At 43.0% G+C, this 26,393-nt stretch overlaps 1 protein-coding gene across 2 annotated transcripts; it reads left to right on the top strand.

Moving 5' to 3' along the window:
* The first annotated feature begins 744 nt into the window (after positions 1 to 744).
* RBBP7 (RB binding protein 7, chromatin remodeling factor) lies at positions 745 to 26,305 on the top strand. 2 transcript variants are annotated; one of them, XM_030933576.1, is made up of 12 exons: positions 745 to 1,156; positions 1,970 to 2,114; positions 8,413 to 8,558; positions 11,511 to 11,684; positions 12,691 to 12,806; positions 16,823 to 16,983; positions 17,799 to 17,925; positions 18,037 to 18,114; positions 18,543 to 18,619; positions 21,659 to 21,716; positions 25,025 to 25,135; positions 25,855 to 26,305. In XM_030933576.1, the coding sequence occupies exons 1-12, from the start codon at positions 1,141 to 1,143 to the stop codon at positions 25,921 to 25,923; spliced, it is 1,278 nt and encodes a 425-aa protein (XP_030789436.1). In that variant the 5' UTR covers positions 745 to 1,140; the 3' UTR covers positions 25,924 to 26,305. The 2 variants fall into 2 exon arrangements, with proteins under 2 accessions (XP_030789436.1, XP_010367558.1); XM_010369256.2 differs by lacking the exon at positions 745 to 1,156 and adding an exon at positions 1,308 to 1,696.
* The last annotated feature ends 88 nt before the right edge of the window (positions 26,306 to 26,393 follow it).

The following is a 26,393-nucleotide window of genomic DNA, read 5'->3' as shown; positions in this document are numbered from 1 at the left end:
GGACCCCTGCAGGTGACAAAAATGACTCAGCAGGGGCCGGGGCTGGGATGAGAAAGGAACGCCAGTGCAGGAACAAAATCCCCTGAAGCACTAAGAGGCCGCAAACCATCATCTTAAGGACTCAAACATCGAACAAATTAAAATGTAACAATGTAAATCGGTTTCGGCCCGCCGGCGGCCTGTGCCGCCATAGGCTGCACATTTAGCCTAACAAGGCGGCCCGGCGGCTTTTGCAGGCAGAAAACGCCCGCGGCCTCTCCAAAAGCTCTCCTCCCTCTGAGACCAGCCCCACCTCGGCCCGACCGGGCCCCAGGAAAGGCCAGTCAGCTGGAGGAGAACATTTCAGGGGTGCAGAGAATTGCATGTCCGTGATTATCAGGGAGACTTTGAAGGCACAGTAATCTCTCGAGAACAGGAACCATTTTCCCCTCTTGCTCTGAGATTTTGCTTGGCTAAGCGGCAGCAGCCTCCCTGCCCCCCTCTCACCCCCACCACCGCTGCCGCTACAAGCAACCACGCCCCGCGGGCCCCAAGGCTAGCCGCCCCGGGGCTCGCGGCCCCCGCTCAGCCGGCCAGCCGCGCCTCCACCCGCCCCGCCCCCTCGGGTCCTCATCCGCCCCGCCCCCGCGCGCCCCCATCCGCCCCCGCGGCCGGCCCTGGGAGCGCCGGGCGAGCCCTCGCGCCTGCGCATCGCCAACTTCCTGCCGCGGCACGCTCCGCCCATCCCCAGAAGCCCGCCTCCGAACGCCGCGTGAAACCCGCCCGCCGCGCGTCATTGGTCGCGGCGCTGGAGCCGTTGGCTCCCAGACCCGCCTCTCCGCCGCCTCTCACTTTTCCCAGGGCGGATGCGCCTGCGCTTAGCTGCCTGGGCGGGCTGGGAGGCGCGGGTTGAAAAGTCTCGTTCCAAGTTTGGAGAGAGAGAGAAGAGCGCCTCAGACCTCGGTACCCGCGAGCGGGGAGGAGGCAGGAAACAAGGACGCGGCGTCTGGGGAGCACCCAGGCAGCAAAACTGGGCCCGGGCTTTCGACCGGGGGGAGTGTGTGACGCGTTTGGGAAAGGCAGGAGCGCCAGTGGTCGGGCTGCTCTTGGCTAACGAGGGGAGTCCGAGGCGGCGGCGAGGGGCGAACGACCCGACGCAAGATGGCGAGTAAAGAGAGTAAGAGGCCCTGCGGGGCGGCGCGCGCCGGGGCCGCGGGGGGCGGCGGGCGCGCGAGGCCGCGGCACGCGCCGGCGAAAGGCGCGAATTGGCGTGAGGAGCAGGGGGCGGGGCCGGGCGCGAGGCTGGGCGCGCGCCTCGAGGGGCCTGCGCGGGACGGGACCGCCGTGCCGAGGGCTCCGAGCACTTCCGGAGCCGGGCGCGGGGCCGAGGGCTGGGCCCCCCTCTTCTCTTCCCTCCTCCAGCGGCTGCGCTCCCTCCGGCGCCCTCGGCCCTGGGGCGGAGGCGGCCGCCGCCGCCGGGAAGCGAGCGCCGTGGCTCCTTCTACGCGCGCGCGTTGACCGCCTCGGGGTCGCGGCCCTTGTCCGGGGGTTGCTGGAGCCCTCAGGCCTATGGCTGCCGAGGCGGGTGTCGTGGGACCTGGGGCCTCCCTTGATGGGGATCGGAGGGACCAGGCCTGTGGGCTTCTGGTACACGTGCATTTGTCTTCCCGAGAGGGTCGCCCAGCCCTTGTACGTACAGGTCGTCATCTTAGAACAGGTGCGAACAGCTGTAACAGGGTAAACAATTTCCATGTCCGTGTAATTGACTACCCAACACGGTATACGCAGGGGGTATTGATCTCAACGGAAAAAACAGGCTTCCTGGTTGGTAGTATTTTCTCCACCTTCTGGAAGAGCAGTTAGTTCTCCGTGTCCAAATTAGAGGTAAAAGGAAAGAGTACATGAGGTGTGGCCATCTTGAGGTGACCTCCAATTTCTGACTTCGATCCATCTCAGCCACTTAATTGTGTGGGCTTTCTCCAAATTTCAGTGTTTGAAGATACTGTGGAGGAGCGTGTCATCAATGAAGAATATAAAATCTGGAAGAAGAATACACCGTTTCTGTATGACCTGGTTATGACCCATGCTCTTCAGTGGCCCAGTCTTACCGTTCAGTGGCTTCCTGAAGTGACTAAGTAAGGGTTTCTGGCAACTTTTTTTTTGCTTAAATTTAACTGTCGTTCTGAATTTCCTAGTTTTGGCGTTTTATACCTAGAACATAAGTATGTAATCAGCCCTTGCTTGGGGTGGCAGGTGGTTTTTATTTTCAAAACTTAACGTGATTTATGGGATGATTTCTGGCGTATAGTGTGGTGGTATAAGGGGAGAAAGAATCTGTTGTGAGATTAATGGTATTTGGAGGAAACACTGAATATATTTGACATTTGCTGGGCTCGAATGTAGAGCAGCATCTCTCTGGGCCCAAACTAATGCGTTTCTTTAAAACTTTATTGAAAAAGAAGAATATTTACAGAAAAGTTCACACATCGTAAGTGTTGTATGGCTTCATAAATTTTTGCAAAGTGAACACACGTAACAGTCACCCAAGATAAATACATTTTAATTGGTAAAGGCAAAAAGACCTTGTTAACAATTGACCAAAAAAAAGATGTTATCGTCTTATGGAATACACTTTGAGATTGTCGTTAGTCTTCATAAGAGTATTCTTTTCTGTTAGATCTACGGTTTCTCTGATAATAATTGCTGGCATTTATTGAGCAGTCAGAACAGGGCCTGGCACATCTGAAGAATCTACGTCTTGTTGTTGTAATCCTCATAGTAGTACTATGCTGTAGGTAATTTTCATTATCCTTGTTTTACTGATAGGGGAACTGGGAGTGAGCGTTTAAGTGCCATCCCAAGATCACACAGCTGGTCCCTGTGTTAGTCTGCCTTGCTCATTCACTTGAATCTTTTCTAGTAGGAACTTGACCATGTACTTTTAAAGTGTATTAAATATGGGGCCAGGCACAGTGGCTTATACTCCTGTAATCCTAGCGCTTTGGAAGGTAAGCTTGAGCGCAGGAGTTCAAGGCTGCAGTGAGCCATGATTGCGCCACTGCATTCCAGCTTAGCCAACAGAGTGAGACCCTGTCTTCCAAAGAAACAACAAAAAAGCATCTTAAATTTGGGTGTTGTGGGCATATAATTTAAAGAGGATTAAATGAAACTCTAACCTAAAAAGAGGATTTTGCAACAAGTTATAAAAATAATAAGCTAATTTTGGCTGGGCGCGATGGCTCACGCTTGTAATCCTAGCACTTTGGGAGGCCGAGGCAGGTGGATTGCCTGAGCTCAGGAGTTCGAAACCAGCCCAGGCAACACGGTGAAACCCCGTCTCTACTAAAATACAAAAAAAAAAAACATTAGCCAGGCGTGGCAGCGTGTGCCTGTAGTCCCAGCTACAGGCTACAGGGAGGCTGGGGCAGAAGAATTGCTTGAACCTGGGAGGCGGAGGTTGCAGTGAGCCAAGATCGCTCTACTGCACTCCAGCCTGGGTGAGAGCGAGAGCGAGACTCCATCTCTTAAAAATAAAAATAATAATTACAATAATCTCATTGTATATAAAACTGCTCTTACAATGACTAGGTTCTCCATATGCAAACATTGATTTCCATACAGATAGGAATTTCCACTGGGCTTCCCAAAAATCTAAATGTAAATGTACAGATGTGGGAAGAGTAGAGAAGAACTAAGTGATGGACACTTGGAAGCATTGACGTTTACAGTCACCTTTGAACAGATTGAAAACTAGATTAAGCATCGTATACTCAGGGGTATTCAAGTTCTGGTTTGAGCATCGTGTGCATTTGCCTCTTTGGTCTGTTAAGCAGATTTAAAATGTATTAACTAAATTTACCTTTTGGGGGATCTTTTTGACCCACTGTAACATAGTAGAAAACAGCAGGGACTTTAAACTTAGAGACCTGGGTTAGAATCATGCCCCTGCTTCTTCTTAGCTTCGTGAACTGGGGCCGTGTTGTCTGGGCTGTAAATGGAGATGTTGGTCGTACTGACTACCTACATTTGAGGGAATTAAATGAGATCATGCATGTTAAAGTGCCTGGTGCAGCATAAGTACACAGTAAGTGGTGACTGATGCTGATTCTCCCACCCCTTCCTGTTCAGAAATAATTTGTCAGGATTGAAATAGCTCTGTGTTTCTTCATTTGGATTTCAATGAAAGCTACTTGCTGAAGTTTTTTTTTTTTTAATGTTACCTATAATATATAATACTTAGGAATGCAACAGAAAATGCTTTAATTAAATTATTTGATATGTATCATGGTGTTCTTTGTATACAAAGCTGTTGTGGGATTGAGTTGTGGGACGTGCAGCGCCTTAGGGAATGTAAGAAAATGCCAAGCAGCCTGCGTTCTTGGATGTTGAGGATTGCTGTGTGGTGCTTTGCAGGGTTCAGTTTGGGGTATAAAGGGACTGTGTTTTATCACCATACAGAACAGTAAAAATGTTGACTGTTCCTCAGTGTCTGACTCTGAGGAACAAGACCCTGCTCCACCTTATAAGCCTTTCTTTTGCCGACTTAAAACATGCTTCATAACGATTACTTGGACTTCCTGAGCTATTGTCCTTCAGTTGAGTTAGGTAACTGTCCAAATAATTGATTTGGCTTGTTTTTTTTTTTTTGGAGACAGAGCAAGACTCTGTCTCCCAGGCTGGAGTGCAGTGGCACCATCTTGGCTGACTGCACCCTCCACCTCCCAGGTTCAAGCGTTTCTCCTGCCTCAACCTCCTGAGTAGCTGGGATTACAGGTGTGTACCACCACACCCAGCTAATTTTTGTATTTTTAGTAAAGAAAGGGTTTTTCCCAATGTTGGTCAGGCTGGTCTCAAACTCCTGACCTCGTGATCTACCCACCTCAGCCTCCCAGAATGCTGGGATTACAATTGTTGATTTGGCTTTTAAAAGGTTTTATTTAGGTATCTCTAAGAAATTGGTTTTTTTTTTTAATTAGGTAGTTATTTCATATCTCTTGTTGAATAATGTTTTAAATATATTGAGACTAAGTTATTGTTTACCTAAAAAGCTGTAGTTTTTCAAATTCAGGAAGTACAAAAGGATGTAGAGTGAAGAATAAATCCCCTTTCCACATCCCTTACTGTCCTACTTCCTTTCCCCAGTCATTGTTTTCAATTTCCTAACCCATCCTTGCCAGTGTGTAGAAGTGCATACCTGTATCTTCATCATTTTTTATGGTAGCACATTCTTCACTTGAGTTTGTCAGTAAGAGTATATATTGGAGATTTTCGTGTCAGCATGCTTGGATATGCTTGTTCTTTACAAGGGTGCCATAGAATTTTGTTTATGGATACACTGTGTAATATATGATAGCAGTTCCTTACTGATGGATGTTTAGTTATTTTCAGTCTTTTTGCTGCTATAAACAATACTGCTGAGAATAATCTTGTAATAGGCCATATTTATGTGATGCTTGGCTAAATTTCCTAGTGGTAGTTACTGGGGTCAGAGGATTCTGCACTGAAAATGAATAGGCTTTCTTAACCATTAGTGTTTCTGCAGCCTTTAAGTACATCCAGTATTGGAGGAAAATAGTGTCATATTGATTAGTTTAGGAAAACAGGCTGTGTTTTAGTGATGGAGGTGAAAGGATTTCTAGTAAAAAGAAAAGTTCTCATATGATGATCAAATTGGGGAAAACTGGAATAATTAAATTTGAGTCCAGAGGGATTTTTAAGCTCCTCCAGTCCATCTTGGGACAGTGTTCATTAGAAAGGACCTATGATAAACTGACCTGTCTACCTGTAATTTTTTACCTGTTGGTCTCAGTTTTCTTGCTTAACTCCACAAAAAAGAAGTCACTTTTTTCCTTTGATATCAGTCCCGCCATTGCTTTGTGGTGCCTTCTTTCTCTCAAGCATTCTTATTTCTCTTTTTAAATATTTACTTTTTTTTTTTTTTTTTTTGGTGGAGATGGGATTTTGCCATGTTGCCCAGGCTGGTCTCGAACTCCTGGGCTCAAGCGATCTGCCTTCCTTGGCCTCTCTAAGTGCTGGGATTAGAGGCATGAGCCACCGCATATGGCCAAATATTTCTTCTTTCTTTTTTTTTTTTTTGACGGGGTCTTGCTATGTTGCCGAGACTGGGTTTTTTTTTTTTTTTAAGACAGGATCTTGCTATGTTGCCCAGACTGGACATGAACTCCTAGGCTTAAGCAGTCCTCCCTAGTAGCTGGTACTGTGGGTGCGTGCACAGCACTGTACCTGGCTTACCCTTTCATTTTAAGCCACTATTCCCTGTAAAGGTTTGATTTCTGTCCAAGTCCTCATAAAGTATGTTGCTTGGAGCCTAATTTTAGTGGTTTTACTGGTTAAAAATAAGTGGGCAAGCCAGATGTGGTGGCACACATCTGTAGTCCCACTACTGAAGAGGTTGATGCAGGAGGATCAATTCGAGCCCAAGAGTTGGAGACCAGCCTGGGCAACATAGTGAGACCTTGTCTCTTAAAAAAAAAAAAAAAGTGGGGGTGGGGGCACATGGGCTCATGTGCATTGCCCCCTACACGCATATAAAGACCACCTAAGACGGAATTAATTACTTTTTTGATAGCCACATCATATTCTTGGCCCACTGTGCATGTATCAATCAAGACCCATGTCTTCTTCCTTTTCTTTCTTTCTTTCTTTTTTTTTTTTTTTTTTTTTGAGACGGAGTTTCACTCTTGTTGCTCAGGCCGGAGTGCAATGGTGTGATCTTGGCTCATCGCAACCTCCGCCTCCCATGTTCAAGTGATCTTCCTGCCTCAGCCTCCTGAGTAGCTGGGATTACAGGCATGTGCCACCATGCCCGGCTAATTTTGTATTTTTAGTAGGGACGGGGTTTCTCCATGTTGAACAGGCTGGTCTCGAACTCCCAACCTCAGGTGATCCGCCTGCCTTGGCCTCCCAAAGTACTGGGATTACAAGCATGAGCCACCGCGCCCAGATGTCTTTTTTTCAAACACGTTGCTATTGCTTAGTCATGGCCGCCTTACCCTGTTCTTGGGGGAGTGTGTGTGTGTGCGTGTGTCTGTGCACGCACTTTTTTACTGTAAGCCAAATCTTGGTAAAATTGCATCTTGTATTTTCTTTTTTTTTTTTTTTCTTTTTTTTTTTGAGATGGAGTCTCGCTCTGTTGCCTAGGCTGGAGTGCAGTGGAACGATCTCGGCTCACTGCAAGCTCCGCCTCCCAGGTTCACTCCATTCTCCCGCCTCAGCCTCCCAAGTAGCTGGGACTACAGCTGCCCACCACCACACCTGGCTGATTTTTTGTATTTTAGTAGAAACGGGGTTTCACTGTATTAGCCAGGATGGTTTCAGTCTCCTGACCTCGTGATCCGCCCGCTTCAGCCTCCCAAAGTGCTGGATTACAGGTGTGAGCCACCGCGCCCGGCCTTGTAGCTTCTTAAGTTATTACTAAATTACTTGCCTAGAAGTAACCTTCAATCTTTCTAGGAAAAAAAAACAAAAAACAAAAAAAAAAACATTGAGTCCTTCATGCAGCTGAAATTTAGAAACAGATAAATGGCCTAACTTGTCTTGTGTTGGGGCCTAGAGCCCTATTTCTCAGTCCTCTTCATTGAAGTGGGACCATGGAGCACAGTTGAAAATTGTGTTCTTGATAATACAAATGGGGAAGCCTTTTTGATAGATACTGATGTAAAAATCACTGCTTGGACCAAGGTGCCAAGAGGTTTGGGCAAGTTCTTCAGCCTCAAGGTGAGTTTCCACAGAACAAGGTAACAAAGATGCCTCAGTAAAATTGAGAATGTTCGTTTCATAAACTTAGGTATCATAAACGTTAAGGAGTTTCACATCATGCCATTTGCACTTATAGCCTGTTTTATTCAGTGAAGAAACTGAGGCCCCAGGGAGGTTGTGTTTTAAGCAATTGCATTTTAGTTTGATCCAGGATTTAAGCTAAGTTTTTTTGATTCAACACTTTCTGTCCATACTACCTTGTAGAATTTCTTATTGGGAAATAGGAAACATCTAGTGTGTAAGATATTTTTAGGTGGGAAGAAGATTTCTTTAGGTGGGAAATTGTGATTTATGAGTGTGGGGATTGTTGGTGGATTTCTGTGTAGATGTTTGTCTGTGTTATACTGAGTTGGGCCTGCCTTCCCCAGAGTGCTGCTCTATAAAAGGTAGTGTTCACATTGATAATTGAGGCACAGGAGGATGGGTCTTTGAGAAAGAAGCAAGCCCTCTGCATATTGTAGCTAGAATATTTTCTTACATTTGCATATGTGGGGATTGTAAAGTTGGTAACCAGAGGGGGAGAAGATACACAGTTGATGCTAAGTATATATTTGCTAAAGAAATGTGAATGTATTTTGAGGGAACTAGACTGAATTTGTTAGCAACTGGAGATTTGTTGTCAGATTAGTGTGACTTATTTTCTTTCTTAAACAGACCGGAAGGAAAAGATTATGCCCTTCATTGGCTAGTGCTGGGGACTCATACGTCTGATGAACAGAATCATCTGGTGGTTGCTCGAGTACATATTCCCAATGATGATGCACAGTTTGATGCTTCCCATTGTGACAGTGACAAGGGTGGTAGGTATATCATATATTCCAATATTGATGTCAAAGGGAAAATGCCTCTTTCAAAGCATATGCTATTAAAACTATACTATTAGTTTTTGGCCCAGTAATTTAACTTCTAGGACTTTATCCTACAGAACTACTCACCTACATGTGGGCAAGGATTTTAGCCGTAATTGCAGAATTGAAAAATTAGGATCAACCTTGTAACCCAGATGTTGGTTCATAGAAAGTTGGTTAAGCACATGGTATGTTTGAAATACTCTCAGCAATTAAGAAGAAAGAAAGGCCAGGTGCCATGGCTCACACCTATAATCCCAGCACTTGGGGAGGCCGAGGTGGGAGGATTGCTTGAGCTCAGGAGTTCAAGCCCAGTCTGTAAAACACAGACTTCATTTCTACCAAAATTTCAAAAAAAAATTTTTTTTAATGAGAAAAATCTGTACGCACTGGTATAGGAAGGTATCCAAGATAAATTAAGTGGATAACTGCTATGTGTAATTAGGGTATTCCACTTTGGTAGAAGTAATATATGTTGGTGTGTGCAGTGGGTATTTTTTTGTTTGAGGAGAGTGGGAGTAGTGGTAGGGTTAATTTAGGAATCTGTTGGCTTTTTTCTTTTTTTAATTTAGTCAAACACATACTCTCCTGTTTTTGGTATTCCCATGACCACCCCAAGTTTGGTGATTTCGCTAGGACTCCCAAGAGCAAATTATACTTGTGGCTAAAGTTTGTTACAGTAAAGAACACAAAACAAAAGCAGCAGGGAAAAGATGTACATCGGCAAGCTCAGGGAGGTCTGGCACAAGTCTTGTCCAAGGCCACACAGGATGTGCTTTCTCTCTGGCAGCAAACTGCAGGGACATGTGTGAAATATCTCTGCTCAGGGAAGCCTGTTTGGGTCTTGGGGTCTGAGGTTTTCTTGGGGGACTAGTTACATAGGCACATCCTGCTGACAACCAGCTACGGCGACTGAAACTTGAGGACCCCAGTAATACAAACTGAGGACCCAGTAATAAAAGAAGGTATGTATCATCAATCTTGATATTTGCAAAGTAAACCTGACAAACTGGTACAACGTGGTCCATTGCTCCAGGTGCACACCACAAAATCATCAGTTCATCAGTGACAGAAAGAACATTCTGAGGTGCATGTTCCCAGGAGTTTGCCAAGGGTCAGTAATGGGGTCCTAGTGTTCCTCAGAGACTCCAGGGCTAAGCACCCAGACTGCTGTATTAACTCTCTCTTCACAGTCCCAAATGGCTTAATGCTGTTAGCATTTTCTAATACATGCCTTAGGGTTTTTTTCTTATTGAAAATAAAATACTGGCCAGGCACAGTGGCTCACACCCATAGTCCCAACACTTTGGGAGGCCAAGGCAGGAGGAGCGCTTGAGCCCAGGAGTTGAAGACCACTCAGGGCACACAGTGAGACATTGTCTCTGTCAAAAAATAAACTAAAAATTAGCCATGTGTGGTGGCGCATGCCTATAGTCCTAGCTACTTGGGAGGCTGAGGATCTCTTGAGTCCAGGAGTTTGAAGCTGTAGTGAGCTAGGATCACACCACTGCACTCCACCCTGAGCAACAGAGCAAGATCCTGTCTCAAAAATATTGCATTCTGTAGTGTAGTGAGACTGCTGAGTTGTATGGTGTATTCATTGTCAACTTCATAGAAAACTGTTCTCCAAAGTGATTCACCCAGTTTACCCCTCCCACAATTTATCGTTCATTCCCCGACAACTGTATGCTTTATTTCTTTAAACATTGGGAGTTTTTGTTTTGTTTTTGTTTGTTATGAGGCAGGGTCTCGCTCTGTCGCCCAGGCTGAGATATGAGATACGGTTTTTTCAGCCGCACTGCTGAAAGCTATGTTTGCTTCAGAGAGAACAGCTAGATACTAATATTAAGACATGGAAGCCAATGTTCATTAAGCATTCCACATAGAAGGAGCTGCCTGGAACTGAGAAATGGTTTGCTCCTTTTGGTGGTTGCTCCAGGCCCTGGTCTATTTTACTTCTTACCAGCCTGGCTCCAGTAGGCATTTGTGTTAGTTGTCCCTGACCTGAGACACAGGGTGAGCTAAAATGGAATGTGCAAAGAAAAGGCAATATAGGTCAGGAAGAATAACACAATTGTAGTGTGAACTCTCCTATCTTTTTAAGCCTCAGCAACTAATTCAAGTTTTTTATCTATGAGCGCAAAAAAGAATGTTCTTGTTTGCTGTATTTGCTTAGATGTTCTCTACTTGTATTCTTTCTGCTAATATGTTGCTACTTCTTGGAAGTTACTGTGCTTTTTTATATGGCTTTGTTACTTTACAAGGCCTTTTTCATGATTATTTAATACTACAGTCTTATTCACACACCAGATGGGCGGAGAGGTTAACCTTGGCACTGCACCAAGGTTTAACTGCAAGCAGTTAAACCAAGGATGCTAGCAGAGCCAACGTATGTGTGTTTAGGGACAGGTAGGGGTTAGCATGGGTTTCACACTGATTTGAGGATGCTTCTGACTTTAGACTCAAAGGGTGTTAATACTCCTGAGGGTTAAAACCTTTCCTGTTTTGATGAATCCTAAAATAAGATGCTAAATCAGTGCAGCATTTCCAATGAGTTGTATTTGAACTAAAAAACTGTTAGTCTGCTTATTGTGTGGTTATTTGAAATTTCAGTGAATAACTGTATCATCTTCATAACTGAAAGAGGACAGTTTTAGATCCAAGGTGGAACTGAATTAAGTTGCATAAGGCAGCTACCAATGTTTTCCAGTGCAAATGGGCTTTAAGAATAAATTGATGTGGCAAATGAACCCACATATTTGGATTTTCTCTATGCATGTCTCTGTCTTTGGCTTGTCAATTTGTGTTGTATTCTGCCAGGTCAAAATCTGTTGGGTTGATTGAACTAAGTAATTTGTGAATTTTAATCCTGAGTGTGTGTGTGTTTCTTTCTCCTCACATTAGAATTTGGTGGCTTTGGTTCTGTAACAGGAAAAATTGAATGTGAAATTAAAATCAATCATGAAGGAGAAGTAAACCGTGCTCGTTACATGCCGCAGAATCCTCACATCATTGCTACAAAAACACCATCTTCTGATGTGTTGGTTTTTGACTATACAAAACACCCTGCTAAACCAGGTATGTAATAATAAAAGTCAGGTCATTACTTGAGCAGTTTTCTTGATTCAAACTGGTAATGTTTTTAAGTCAAAGTAGCATACTTTATAATATTTAAAGGTTTAAAAATTGCTTTGGGGGGGTTCCCATAACCATCCTCAAGTTCAGGGATTTGCCAGAACTACCTAAAAGCAGCTTATACTAACAGCTAAAGTTTATTACAGCAAAGGATCCAGAGCAAAAGTAGGAAGAAGGACATCAGGGGAAGTCCAGAGAGGTTAGCTACAGGCGTCTGAGTCCTTCCCATCCACGGTCATGTGGGACATACTTTGTCTCTAGCAGCAAACCATAGGAACATGTGCCAAATGTCTCTACCCAGGGCAGCCCATTTGAGTTTCAGAATCTGGGATTTTTGTGAAGGTCTGTTGGCATGGGCACATCCTGTTCTATGACGAGCCATGGTAACAAAATTGAGAACCCCAATAGTGAAGCCAAATACATTGTGAATCTTGCTAAACAATCCTACAAGTCTTGACAGGTTCCTATGGTATACCCCACTGCTCTGGGCTTACACAACTTTACCAGTCAGTGACATGAAGAACTTTCTGAGGGTCACATTCCCAGGGGTTAGCTAAGGGTCATTTATGGTTGCAGGCTACCCTAGAGGCATGCAAGGACTGAGCAACCAGACCTGCTGTGTTAGAAATATTTCTGAAAAACTGGGGAGTTGGGGGGATAGGGTTACCACTGCCCAAATTTGTAGGATAGCTATAGTTTTTAGTATTTTTGTGTTGGGGATAATATTAGGTTTTCCAAAGAAACCAATCATTTAATGGTCATGAGGCTCAATTTGCATTGGGTATTAAGAACAAAGCAAAGAGAACAGCTTTTTAAAGTGGTTATGGGTCAGACCAGATCTTGTTCATGTGCAGTTGCTGTAATGGCTCACTCAATGAAGGAATGAGAATTTATTCTCACCAGTTCTGATGAACAGAGAACAACTTAATGTTTTTTCATCTTTTCTTAGACCCAAGTGGAGAATGTAATCCTGATCTCAGGTTGAGAGGTCACCAGAAGGAAGGCTATGGTCTCTCCTGGAATTCGAATTTGAGTGGACATCTCCTAAGTGCATCTGATGACCATGTGAGAAACGTATTCTTTTTTTTTTTTTTTTTTTTTTTGAGGCAGAGTCTCGCTCTGTCGCCCGGTCTGGAGTGCAGTGGCCAGATCTCAGCTCACTGCAAGCTCCGCCTCCCGGGTTTACGCCATTCTCTTGCCTCAGCCTCCCGAATAGCTGGGACTACAGGCGCCCGCCACCTCGCCCGGCTAGTTTTTGTATTTTTAGTAGAGACGGGGTTTCACCGTGTTAGCCAGGATGGTCTCGATCTCCTGACCTTGTGATCCGCCCGTCTCGGCCTCCCAAAGTGCTGGGATTACAGGCTTGAGCCACCGCGCCCGGCCGAGAAACGTATTCTTTGTAATTTGTTCATATAGTGAGAGCTGATGCGTCACAGCTGTACTGAAGGAGTGCTGTATAGATGAAAGGTTTTCTAAGATAATACTGCTGATTATTGTGGTAACATTCCCCCAGGACTTAGAGACATAGTTTTCATACTGCCCTGTATGAGTCTTCGGATTCCACAAAGCTCTTTTGAAGTAGCCTTAGGATGGAGGGAGCATAGGCAAAAGGCCTCCCATTATTTAAAAGATGATCCTCCAGGCCCTTATAATGGAAACTCTAGAATGTTTGTGGGACTTGATTAATATAAAGTATTTTTTAAGTGTACAATTCAGTGGGTTTTAGTATATTCACAAAAGTGCACAACTATCGCCACTAATTCTAGAATGTTTTCGCTCTCTGAAAGAGAAATTCCATACCCATTCAGCAGTGACTCCCCACTCATTCCCTGCCTTCCCCCAGTTCCTGGTAAGCACTAATTTATTTTCTGTCTCTATAGAGTTATCTGTTCTTGATATTTCATATAAATGAAATCATATATGTAGCCTTTTCTGTTTGGCTTCTTTCACTTAGCATAATGTTTTCAAGTAACATTACTTACATTCCATTCCTTTTTATGGATGAACAATATTCCACTGTATGGATATACCACAGTTCACTTATTTGTCAGTCAATGAACCATTTGAGTTCTTTCTACTTTTGGGCTACTTTGAATTATGTTATGAACATTTGTTTACAAGTTTTTGTGTGGATGTATGTTTTCATTTCTCTTGGATATATACCTAGGAGTGGAATTACTGGATCATATGGTATCTCTGTTTAATTTTTTGAAGAACTATGAAACTATTTTCCAAAGTGGCTGTCCATTTTACATTTCCACAAGCAATGTACAAATGTTCCAGTTTCTCTACATCCTCACCAATGCTTGTCTTTTTCATTATAGCTATCCTAGTGTGCATAAAGTGGTATCTCCTGGGTTTTTTTTGTTTGTTTTTGTTTTTGTTTTGAGATGGAGTCTGTCTCTGTCACCCAGGCTGGAGTATAGTGGCACGATCTCAGTTCACTGCAACCTCCACCTCCCGGGTCCAAGCAATTCTTCTGCCTCAGCCTCCCAAGTAGCTGAGATTACAGGCATGCGCTATGAAGCCCAGCTAATTTTCGTACTTTTAGTAAGAGGCAGGGTTTCACCATGTTGGCCATGCTGGTCTTGAACTCCTGGGCTCAAACAATCCTCCTGCCTTGGCCTCCCAAAGTGCTGGCATTACAGGCATGAGTCACTACACCTGGCTCATTGTGGTTTTAATTTGCATTTCCCTGATAACTAAGGATGAGCATCTTTTCTTGTACTTGCCATTTGCATATCTCATTTGGAGAAATAGGTATTCAAATTATTTGCCCATATTTTATCTTTTTATTGTCAAGTTATAAGAGTTTCTTATGTATTCTAGGTATAAGTCCCTCTGATTTTCAAAAATTTTCTCCCATTCTGTTGGTTGTCTTTTCACTTTTTTAGACAGGGTCTTGCTCTGTCGCCCAGGCTAAAGCGCAGTGACTCAGTCTTGGCTCATTGCAGCCTCCATCTCTCCAGCTCAAGTGGCTATCTACCTCAGCCTCTCAAGTAGCTGGGACTACAGGCGCCCACCACCACCCCAGCAAATTTTTGTATTTTTTGTAGAGATGGAGTTTTGCCATATTGCTCAAACTGGTCTTGAACTCCCGGGCTCAAGTGATCCACCCTTCTTGGCCTCCCAAAGAGCTGGGATTACAGGCTTTCTGAAAGGATGCTTCCCTCAAAGTGTATATGACATGATTTCCCAAGAAGGGAAAGTGGACTGTACTCATTAACCCAATTACTAGTACCTTTTGACGAGACCAGGCTGGGAATTTGGTAGTAGTAATAATAGCTGACATTTGCCAGGGACTCCCCGCATGCCAAGCATCATGCTAATCTTGTCAGATCCTTCTGAGTCGGTGTGAATGGCAGCAGCACCACATGTTCCTTTCTCTTCAGTTTATGTACATTGAGTGTCTTCATGTGGAAGTAACAACAGAGACTTGAGGGCATATGTATTGTGTAAAAAAAAGTTTTGTTACTGGGAAAATAGCCATTACTGGGAAATAACTTTGTTACAGAAAGTCCTTCATGTGGCTGGGCGCAGTGGCTCATGCCTGGAATCCCAGCACTTTGGGAGGCCGAGGTGGGTGGATCACCTGAAGTCAGGAGTATGAGACCAGCCTGGCCAACGTGGTTAAACTCCGTGTCTACTGAAAATACAAAAATATTGGCATGGTGGCACACACCTGTAATCCCATCTACTTGGGAGGCTGAGGCAGGAGAATTGCTTGAACCCGGGAGGCGGAGGTTGCAGTGAGCCCAGATTGTGCCATTGCATTCTAGTCTGGGCAAGAGAGCGAGAGTTTGTCTCAAATAAAAAAAAAAGAAAAGAAACTCTTTCATGTAAGAAAGTGATTTAATAAAAAGAGATGAAGCCCTTTCATGGTCACGTGCTCTGAATTTTAAAAAACAAAAAACAAAATATGAAGCCCATACCAGTGTCAGTGGAACTGTAGTGCTAATATACCTTCATGGGATTATTTCTTATTAACCATTGAATGAGAATCGTTGCCCTATACCTTGCAATATTTTTTCATTAAAAGCTTAAGACTTTCCTCTTAATTCTTTCTGTGACAGGATGTCAAGGCCCACATGAGACCTCCTTATTTGTGGGCTGCTGTGACCTTTGAGGCCCAAGCAAGGCCCTATGGCCCCTCCTTGGACTCTGCTGATGCTTCAAGGAGCGCATCGTTGGGGATCTGTCTGTGGGCCCCAGGCCTTGACCTCTCAGAGTAGACTAGTAGAGGTTTCTGGCCCAGTGTCATTTACCTGTCACATCTCCTGATGTCTAGGGTGGTTTCTGCCATGAAGTGAAAGACTTGTCCATGAGGCTTTTGCTGTGTGAGAGGCACAGTTTGATTTTAATTCCCAGTCTTCCCATCCCAGTGTAAACTTTTAGAATGTGCATTTGTGTTCAGTAGATGCTGAGCGCCGGGCTCTTGGTGATTTGTTGTGTTGTCTAAGTGAATTTGGGGTACTTGAATGTCTGAATGTATGTAGGTAGAAACTCCAGCATCAGTGTCCTTGCCTGCCACCGTACTCATTCTCTCCTCCCCCTCATTACAGTGGAGTTTCCTTTTCCTCTGCACCTCACGTGGAGGCTGCACCCACATACTCTTCTGTTTGCTTATATTTTCTCTCTTGTGTTTACCTCAAACTTTTATACAGTTGAATAGTTTTGTTTGTAATGAAATTATTTTAAATAAGATGTTAGCATTTAAATTCAATCTCTTGGCCGGGCACAGTGGTTCACACCTGTAGTCCCAGCACTTCGGGAGGCCAAGGCAGGTGGATCACTTGAGGCGAGAAGTTCAAGACCAGCCTGGCCAACATGGTGAGACCCCCGTCTCTACTGAAAATACAAAAAAAATGAGCCAGGCGTGGTGGCCTGCACCTGTTATCCCAGCTACTCAGGAGGCTGAGGCAGCAGAATCGCTTGAGCCTGGGAGACGGAGGCTGCAGTGAGCCGAGATCGCACTACTGTGCTCCAGCCTGGGTGACAGACTGAGACACTGTCTTGGCGGGGGAGGGGGGGAAGTCTCTTATAGCCCTTGTTCTTTTTTTTTTTCTCTCCTTCTCTCTTAGACTGTCTGTCTATGGGATATAAACGCAGGACCAAAAGAAGGCAAAATTGTGGATGCTAAAGCTATCTTTACTGGCCACTCAGCTGTTGTAGAGGATGTGGCCTGGCACCTGCTGCACGAGTCATTGTTTGGATCTGTTGCTGATGATCAGAAACTTATGATGTAAGGTGGAAAGTTCAGTGGGATCTTGTTAAATGGGTGACCTGAATGACCAGTGATTGCTGCAGGCTGTAGTTGTTTTTTTTTTTTTTTTTTTTTAAGTTATGGCTTTAAAAAAGCAGCTTTAGGTAGCTTACTCCTGTAATCTCAACACCTTGGGAAGCTGAGGCAGAAGGATTGCTTGAGACCAGGAGTGTAAGACTCCGTCTCTACACAAAATTTAAAAACAAAAAATTAGCTAGGTATGATAGTGTGCACCTGTAGTCCTAGCTACTCAGGAGGCTGAAGTGGGAGGATCACTTATTATTTAGAAAAAAAGAAAAATAGGTATGGACATGTGAAGGGACATACTTGGTGTGGTGGTAAATATCAAGATTGGAATCCAGAGTGATGCCAGTTGGAGGTCAGGGAGGAAAATGTATCAAGGTATGGCCACAGGACTTCATTCACCTATCATCTTATAAACAAATAACCTGAGGCAAATGTGACAAAATACTGGGCATTTGTCAAAACCAGTTGTAGGTATCAGATTGTTAACATTATTCTCTACATAGTCTGTATTTTGTGTATGCTTGAAGTAGTTGGTAATTAAAATAGGAATCTAATTTAAAAAACAGGACTAACAGCACTAGCTTGTTCTCTGTAGGTTTTGAATGTATCATTTAATGGTCAAGGTCTGAATCACCAGCTGTGTGGTTGGTTTCCTCATGAAGGGGCTCACATAGTGGAGCTAGTTGTGGAGTGTAGTGACAGTGACGTGGGGCCAAATGTGAGTGTGTCCTCCCTGGGTGCTGTGTGACTTTACCTTTGTGTTTTAGATGGGACACCAGGTCCAATACCACCTCCAAGCCCAGCCACTTGGTGGATGCGCACACTGCCGAAGTCAACTGCCTCTCATTCAATCCCTACAGCGAATTTATTCTAGCCACCGGCTCTGCGGATAAGGTTTCGCATTATTTGGTGTTTATAAAACCCAGTTCTCTTGTGCTTTAATCAGATATTTGAAAATTCTTAGGTAAAGCTTAGAAATCATTTTCACTTGTTATTTTTCTTTAGACCGTAGCTTTATGGGATCTGCGTAACTTAAAATTAAAACTCCATACCTTCGAATCTCATAAAGATGAAATTTTCCAGGTATGTGACAGTTTTCTGGTGTCTGTATGTCAAGAAATGAAATCCAGGGATTCATCAGTTAAGCTATACCAGACTGGTGGGTCCACTATTGAAAAAAATGCCTTGTCCATGGTGTTACATGGAGATGTTCATAGGGTAAGGTACACCTTATTGAAGAATTAAAAAGCTTCTGGGATGGTTATGGGGTTGAATAAATTTATTGAAATCCCAGGCTGAGTTCCTCACTGCTGGGGAGTGCAGCCTTCCTGAGGACAGGATGGAGCTGAGCCCTTTCAGAGCACTTGAAAGTCCGGGACAAGAGAATGAGGACATCAGGCCAAGGATAAGATCATAGAGTGCAGGATGGGAAAATATCAGATTAAAACAGCAGCCACAAACCTAGCAGCGGATGGTTCTTTAAATACATTTTCAAAATTATCTATTACTAGGTCCACTGGTCTCCACATAATGAAACTATTCTGGCTTCAAGTGGTACTGACCGCCGCCTGAATGTGTGGGATTTAAGGTAACTTACAGTCCTATGACAAGATACTGCATAAATATGCTCATCTGGCAAGTTACATAGTAATTCATAAACTAGAAAAGCAATTTGGTAATCCCCCTTCAAGAAACCTAATATTAAAGAAACTTTTAAGTATCTTCCTAAAGAGTCTTTGTTTTGTAAAATAGAAGTGAAGCAGCAAATGAACTGTAAAATAAATTTCTCTGGTGTGAGTTTTGTCTCTTAATATTCAGGCATGAAGGTGTATGTGTCTGTCTGTTTTTGCATTCAAATGACTATTTAAAACACTTGATATAGAGAGATCGAGATGTTAGCTGTCTTATGTCTCATTGGATCTCATAGTACGTGTAGGCAGGACTGTTTATTCTGAGTTTTTGTACCATTTACTTTGCTTTCAGTGATTCATTCTGCAGATGTGCACTCCCGTTGTGGGTTGTGTAACTCCTGGGGAGACCTTTGTGAAGGGGACAAGGACAGCCCAAGCTGTCAGAGAGCTTATGTTCTCTGGGGCCTCATTGTATAAAGAGTTTCTCCCAATTTTTAAAAGTTCCTTTACTTCAGCTTGCTGTTCTAAGAATTTTAGACTCCTTTACTTTTTTTATCTGAGCTTTTACAACTTAATAAAGTTGCTCAGTTACATACCTCTCCATAAGATGTCATCTTAAGTTTAAATCATTAAATTACCAAAAAATAACTTATTTTCTGCTTGTATTAAATATATTGCTTTGAAGTGGACTGAATTTAGTACAGGTTGAGTATCCCTTATCCAAAATACTTGGAATAAGAAGTGTTTGGGGTTTTGGAATTTTTTTTAGGATTTTGGAATATTTGCATTATACTTAACTGGTTGAGCATCTCAAATCTGAACTGAAAGTCCAAATTCTTCTTCTTCTTTTTTTTTTTTTTTTTTTTTTTTTTTGAGACTGAATCGTGCTCTATCAGGCAGGCTGGAGTGCAGTGGCACAATCTTGGCTCACTGTAACCTCTGTCTCCCAGGTTCAAGCGGTTCTCGTGCCTCAGCTTCCTGAGGAGCTGGGTCTACAGGCACTGCCACAGCCACCATGCCCAGTTTTGTATTTTTTACTTTAAAAAAAAAAAAAGGCTTTGCCATATTGGCCAGGCTGGTCTCAAACTCCTGACCCCAAGTGATTCTCCCGCCTTGGCCTCCCAAAGTGCTGGGATTACAGGCATGAGCCATTGCACTCGGTGTGAAAGTCCAAATTCTGAGTGTCGTGTGGTGCTTAAAGTTTTGGATTTTGTAACATTTTGGATTTGGGATCTTCAACCTGTATATTAAAACCAAGGCTGCCTTAATTACAGAGGCAGTAATCCTCAGTATGTAGAAGAGACACTGGAGAATAAAATGCTTGTATATAAAACTTAAAATAACTAATATTCAGGGTTCTTTTTTTTTTTTTTTTTTGAGGCAGAGTCTCGCTCTGTCGCCCGGACTGGAGTGCAGTGTCCAGATCTCAGCTCACTGCAAGCTCTGCCTCCCGGGTTTACGCCATTCTCCTGCCTCAGCCTCCCAAGTAGCTGGGACTACAGGCGCCCGCCACCTCGCCCAGCTAGTTTTTTGTATTTTTAGTAGAGACGGGGTTTCACCGTGTTAGCCAGGATGGTCTCGATCTCCTGACCTCGTGATCCGCCCGTCTCGGCCTCCCAAAGTGCTGGGATTACAGGCTTGAGCCACCGCGCCCGGCCAATATTCAGGGTTCTGATGGAGCAAGCTGTTGCCATGATAAATACTTGAAGATGTAGAAAACCTTTAAAGCAGACAGTTTGGGGCATTGTATTTGATTTAAAAACAATTTTAGTAGTAAAATAAAAAAACGTAAATCAAAACTATAAAGAGGTATGAAGCGTACAGCAAGGTTTGGAAGTCTGATGCCCTGGCAACTGAATTGCCCCTTAAGGTGCCAATAATTTGTGACCATTGTGTGTAATTTCTTATTACAATTATTTCTTAGCTTGTTCAATATTAAAATTACATTAGATAGGGGGCCAGGCATAGCGGCTCATGTCTATAATCCCAGTACTTTGTGAGGCTGAAGCAGGAGGATCGCTTGAACCCAGGAGTTCGAGACCAGCCTGGGCAACATAGACCGTGTCTCTACAAAAAATTTAAAAATTAGATAAAATTTGGGATTAAAATGGGTGAGTGTTAGCAACTGTACTGACATGTGGAAGAGAAATATAATTGTCTAGCAATCCTACAGGTTTGAGATTGTTTGGTTAATTTTATGGGAAGGAAAAAAATGTCTCACTTGGAGGGCTGGGTTTTGTTTGTTAGCAGTTGTTACTAGTAAAGTATTTGGGTTAGGTAAAAGGATAGGGCTGATACTGATACATAAAGAGTGATTTCACTGTTGAGCACTGGCAAATTCTACAAATTGAAGTTTTTAAGAGAAAAACCTTAATAACTTCCTTGGCTTACACATTTCGTAACGTTTTATTGCCATATCTTTAGACAGATCTATAGTACTGATATGTAATTATATTTTACTCCTGGGATGCAAAAGGCTTTGAGTGAAGTATAGGGATTACACGTCAATTCATGTGTAGATTTTTTTAACTATACATTTCACCTTTTAATTCTAAGGCAATAAACAGTTAAAATAATGAAGGGATTTTGAGTTAATGTTTATTATTGACAATAATTCCTCATTCTGCAGCTTCAGCTATGAACAACTCTAACTTATTTCCAGAAAGTAAACATTCCACCCTTACACGAAATATAAACAGTAGCCAGATGTGGTGAGGCCGAGGCGAGAGGATCGCTTTTGAGCCCAGGAGTTCAAGGCTCTAGTGCACAGTGATCGTGCCTGTGAATGAATAGCCACTGCACTGCAGCCTGGGAAACAGAGAGGCCATGTCTCTAAGGAAAAAGAAAAAAAACTTAATTGATTGTAGTATAGAAATAAGTTGTTTTTGTGAGTGTGTTTGTGTTTTAAGATTACTGTCTGGGCTGATACTGGTTTAGCAGATGTTCATGCTACAAGAATTTCACTGATGAAAGCATTATATTCTTTATTCTTACAGTAAAATTGGGGAAGAACAGTCAGCAGAAGATGCAGAAGATGGGCCTCCAGAACTCCTGGTACGCATTGGCTTATAGAAGATGAAATGCCATATGCAGATTGGATTGTCGTTGATCCGTTTATTTCGAGAATGAGTCAGAACTTCGAATTCTAGCTCTTGCAGATGGTTTCAAAATGGAGGTCCTGAAGGTTATTGCAATTGGGCTTTGACATTTATCAAAAATAGTAAATGGTGCCCAGTAGGTTTTTATGAATGTTTCACTGAGAATGGTTTGAGGTCCTGGAAAATAGTGTGTAGTGATTTCTCACTGATTTCAACTCTGGTATTTGTGATGGTTTAGGGATGGGGAGTGAGTATAACTGCTATTCAGTTGGCAATACTTAACATTTCCTAACAGTACAGAAAAAATTTTAAATGCTTTTTAAGTTTCCTGCCCAGAAAAGGAGGGCTTTCTCGATCTTGATGGTAGCAGAGCCCACTACCTCCCTCCCATGCCCGACTGAAGCACATGCATCTCCTTGGCCCTTTGAAAGCTTATATGGTGGTATCTGCCCATCCTCATTCTTCCCGTCTGAGTCCTTCAGTGCTCACTTCGTCATTTGTCTGTGAAACATTGCCAGATTTAGCAATGGTTCCTTGTCCTGGCTCTGAGTCTAACATTTGTCTCCTCCTATCATTTGGCAGATAGTCACTCATCACTCTTGTCATTTATGATTTTAGTTCTAATTCCAGTACTCATTTTTGGCACACTTGTACTTTGTCCATGAGTTTTATTTATTTTTTCTCTGAACCTATGGATTATATTGAATGTCCACAAGTTTTCAAAGGTAAAGAAGGCCCTTGAGAGCAAGCCCTGCACACAGAAGATGTTCACTAAGCCCACCTTGTAAGAATGCCCCAGTCCCTTTTGTTTTGATGACAGCTTTGCTGAGATATAATTTACATACTACACAGTTCACCTCTTTAAAGTGTACAGTTCAGGGGGAGGGGGTGTTCTTGGGTTTTGGGGGATTTTCCTTCTTTTTCTTGAAGGCAGTGGTTTTTAGTATATTCATAGACTTATACAACCATCACCACAAATCAATTCTAGAACATTGTTCATACCCTCCAAAAGAAACTGTGGCTATCACCTCTGAATTCGCTTCTTCCTCCAGCCCTTGGCAACTACTAAGAGACTTTCTGGCACTATGAGATTGGGCTCTTCTAGATATTTCATGTAAATGGGACTTTTGTCTTTTGGGACTGATTCTTTCACATAGGACAGTGTTTTCAAGGTCTCCAGCAATTTTTTTAGGGAGAAAGGAAAGCGTATTACTTTGTATATTATGGCTCTGCAACAATTCCAAGGTGCTTGAGAAAATACACTAGGATTTTGTTTTTCACAAGAGAGCTTGAAATCAAGGGACATTTGAGAGAATTAAACTGGGCCTGGGCATGGTGGCTCCTGCCTGGAATCACAGCACTTTGGGAGGCCAAGGTGGGTGGATCACGTGAGCCCAAAAGTTCAAGACCAGGCTGGGAAAACATGGCAAAACCCTGTCTCTACAAAAAAAAAAAAAAAAAAAAAAAAAAAAAAAAACCACAAATTAAAATTAGCCAGGCGTGGTGGCATGCACCTATAGTCCCAGCTACTCGGGAGACTGAGGTAGGAGAAACCTGAGCCTGGGGAAGTTGAGGCTGCAGTGAGCCATGATGACACCACTGCACTCCAGCCTGAGCAATGGGAGTGAGACCCTGTCCCAAAAAGAAAGTAGTGAACTATTCCACCAGTATGCTTTGATAACTCCTGTATGTATTCTAAGCCCCAGTGATCTTAGAATATATTCACTTGTGTACCCCTTAAGATTACTTGCTCTGTCGCCCAGGCTGGAGTGCAGTGGCATGATCTCAGCTCACTGCAACCTCCGACTCCCGGGTTCTAAGCGATTCTCCTGCCTCAGCCTCCCAAGTAGCTGAGACTACAGGTGCACACCACCGTGTCCAGATAATTTTAGTATTTTTAGTAGAGACGGAGTTTCACCATTTTGGCCAGGATGGTCTCGGTCTCTTGACCGCCTGCCTCAGCCTCCCAAAGTGGTGGGATTACAGGCATGAGCCACCACACCCAGCCAACATACTCACTTGTGTACCCCTTAAGAGTACTTTAAAAAGCTGTTTACCTCTTTTTTTTTTTTTTTTTTTAAGTCAAAGTCTGGTTCTGTCACCTAGGCTGGAGTGCAGTGGCGCAGTCTTAGCTCACTGCAACCTCCACCTCCCAGTTTCAACCTCCACCTCCCAGTTTGTAGCTGGGACTACAGGCACACCCCACCACGCCTGGCTAATTTTCATATTTTTTGTAGACAGGGTTTTGTCATGTTGCCTAGGCTGGTCTTGAACTCCTGAGCCTGAGCCATCCGCCTGCCTTGACCTCCCAAAGGGCTGGGATTACAGGCGTTGAGTTTTAGCCCCGCTTCATATTTTTAACCTGATAAGATTATTCGGTAAAATAGATACATTGCATAAGACATAGTTGTCGGCAGGCAGGGACCTCTGCCAAACTAGAGTCAAATCAGACTTTGTCAGAAAGTGTGATGTCCCAATTCCAAGCAATGTATTTAATATTGTCCTTGTGAAGAACTGTTTCCTTTAAATCTTAATTCTAAGATAAATAAGGCATAGTGCCTTCCCACCAGGTTGTCTTTCAGGGAACAACTGCTTTCTTCAGAATTGTTTAGCAAAGCTGTCTCACCTTAGGCATAACTTATAAGGGACTATCTGGAGCTATGCTTTTTGCTTTTGGAGCCAGGGATTTTCTTTCACCCTGGTGCTGTTTGTGTACCTTGGAAAGATGGGCAAGAAGTATGCCTATCTTAGTAAAGTGCAGAGGGGAAGAACCAGAAGACTCCTCAGGCCCCCTGTATAATAGAAGAGTATGTTACATGGCATATAATGGATTGACTACCTTAGATATTTGCACCTAACTGTATATGAGCAAATGATGCTGGATTAATGTTCATCATAATCAGTATGGAAATGGCATTTTGATTATGTAGGAAAATGTCATTCTTAAGGAATGCAGGCTGAAGTCTTCAGCCATTTCATTGTATAGACACGTGGATAAAGCATCGGTTATGCTGTTAGTACTTGGTGAATCTAGGTAAAGGGTATACAGGTATCCATTGTACTATATTCTGTCATCTTTTCTGGAGGTTTGGAAATTTGCAAAATAGGTATAAATAGATTACTGAGCCTGTACCACCCTCTCTTCAAAACCAGACAGCACCCACCCCGAGTTGAAATACTGATGCTCTAAAGACTTTTTAAAATCTTTATTAGGATTAACAGGAGAGTATATGAAACCAAAGTTTTTTTTTGTTCTTGTAACAGTTTATTCATGGAGGACACACTGCTAAGATTTCAGATTTTAGCTGGAACCCCAATGAGCCTTGGGTCATTTGCTCAGTGTCTGAGGATAACATCATGCAGATATGGCAAATGGTGAGTTAAAATGTTTTTCTTGAATGACTGTCTTGTAAAGGAGAGATTTACTAGTTACATAATGTAATAAAGTTATTTCGAATATGTAGGTGCATATTATGCCAAACATTTACAGAAATAGTTTAAAAGAGCTTTTTCCATTTCAACAATATAATCTTTAGTCCCATATGGTGCTTCGTCCACTGTTGGCTATTTGTAGCACCTATCAGGTCAGGAGAAATCTCTGCATCTGCACTGATTTTCATTGTTGTTGCGCTCTTCATGCACTGGAGTCTTGGCATCGCTGCTCTGTCTCCAGTGTCTGTTCTGTGTGGTAGATATGAGGGATATGGGAAGGAGATGTCAAGGCATTCAAATGACACTAAGTTCTCTGAGGATGAGCACTGAGTACCTGACATTTCTAAGGTGTTAACTGAGACTTCCATAACATCTGGGCTACCACTTCCTCTAAACGATGCTTGAAGTGCTTTTGGAAAACATCTCTTATGAACAGTGATTGAAATTAGTGCATGGATGGGTGGCTAAGTATACATGTGGAATTACACACTGGCAAAGAATTTTTCAAAATACTGGCTAGCCTGCCATTTCCTTATTGAAGCTTTTAGAAAGAAATGTAAAAGTGAAACTGATAAGTTCTAAATAGATTAAATTGTTTTTAGATGACCTTGTAAAAACCATAGGGAGTTTTTACACCTGTGAATTTATTTGGTTATCTCCAGGCTGAAAATATTTACAATGATGAAGAGTCAGATGTCACGACATCCGAACTGGAGGGACAAGGATCTTAAACCCAAAGTACGAGAGATGTTTCCGTTGAATGTAATGCTACATGAATGCTTGATTTGTCAAGCGCCAAAAAGGCATTGTATAGTAGGAAATGTTAAGTGGGTTGGCTTATGGCTTCTTTATCCTCTGATTCTAGCACTTTCAAGTGAGCTGTTGCGTACTGTATCATATTGTAGCTATTAGGGAAGAGAAGAATGTTACTTAAGAAAGAACATCTTTGATTTAAATACAAGTAGCAGGGTATTGCCTTTGATTCAACTGTTTTAAGTCCTCATTTTCTCAAACTAAGTGCTTGCTGTTCCCAAATATGCAAGAATAACTTTTACACTTTTTCCTTCCAACACTTCTTGATTGGCTTTGCAGAAATAAAGTTTTAAAATAAAACTTGTGGTTTTTAGAAGCTTTGTGGGGGGTGGTGGGGGGGTCTACTTTTTGAGTAGAAATGGGTAAAATGGTACCTTTGGACTCGTAC

The sequence above is a fragment of the Rhinopithecus roxellana genome, chromosome 7 (genome assembly GCF_007565055.1).
Source record: "Rhinopithecus roxellana isolate Shanxi Qingling chromosome 7, ASM756505v1, whole genome shotgun sequence".
In the NCBI taxonomy this organism is placed as follows: Eukaryota; Metazoa; Chordata; class Mammalia; order Primates; family Cercopithecidae; genus Rhinopithecus; species Rhinopithecus roxellana.
This window is presented reverse-complemented; position numbering and strand designations above follow the sequence as displayed.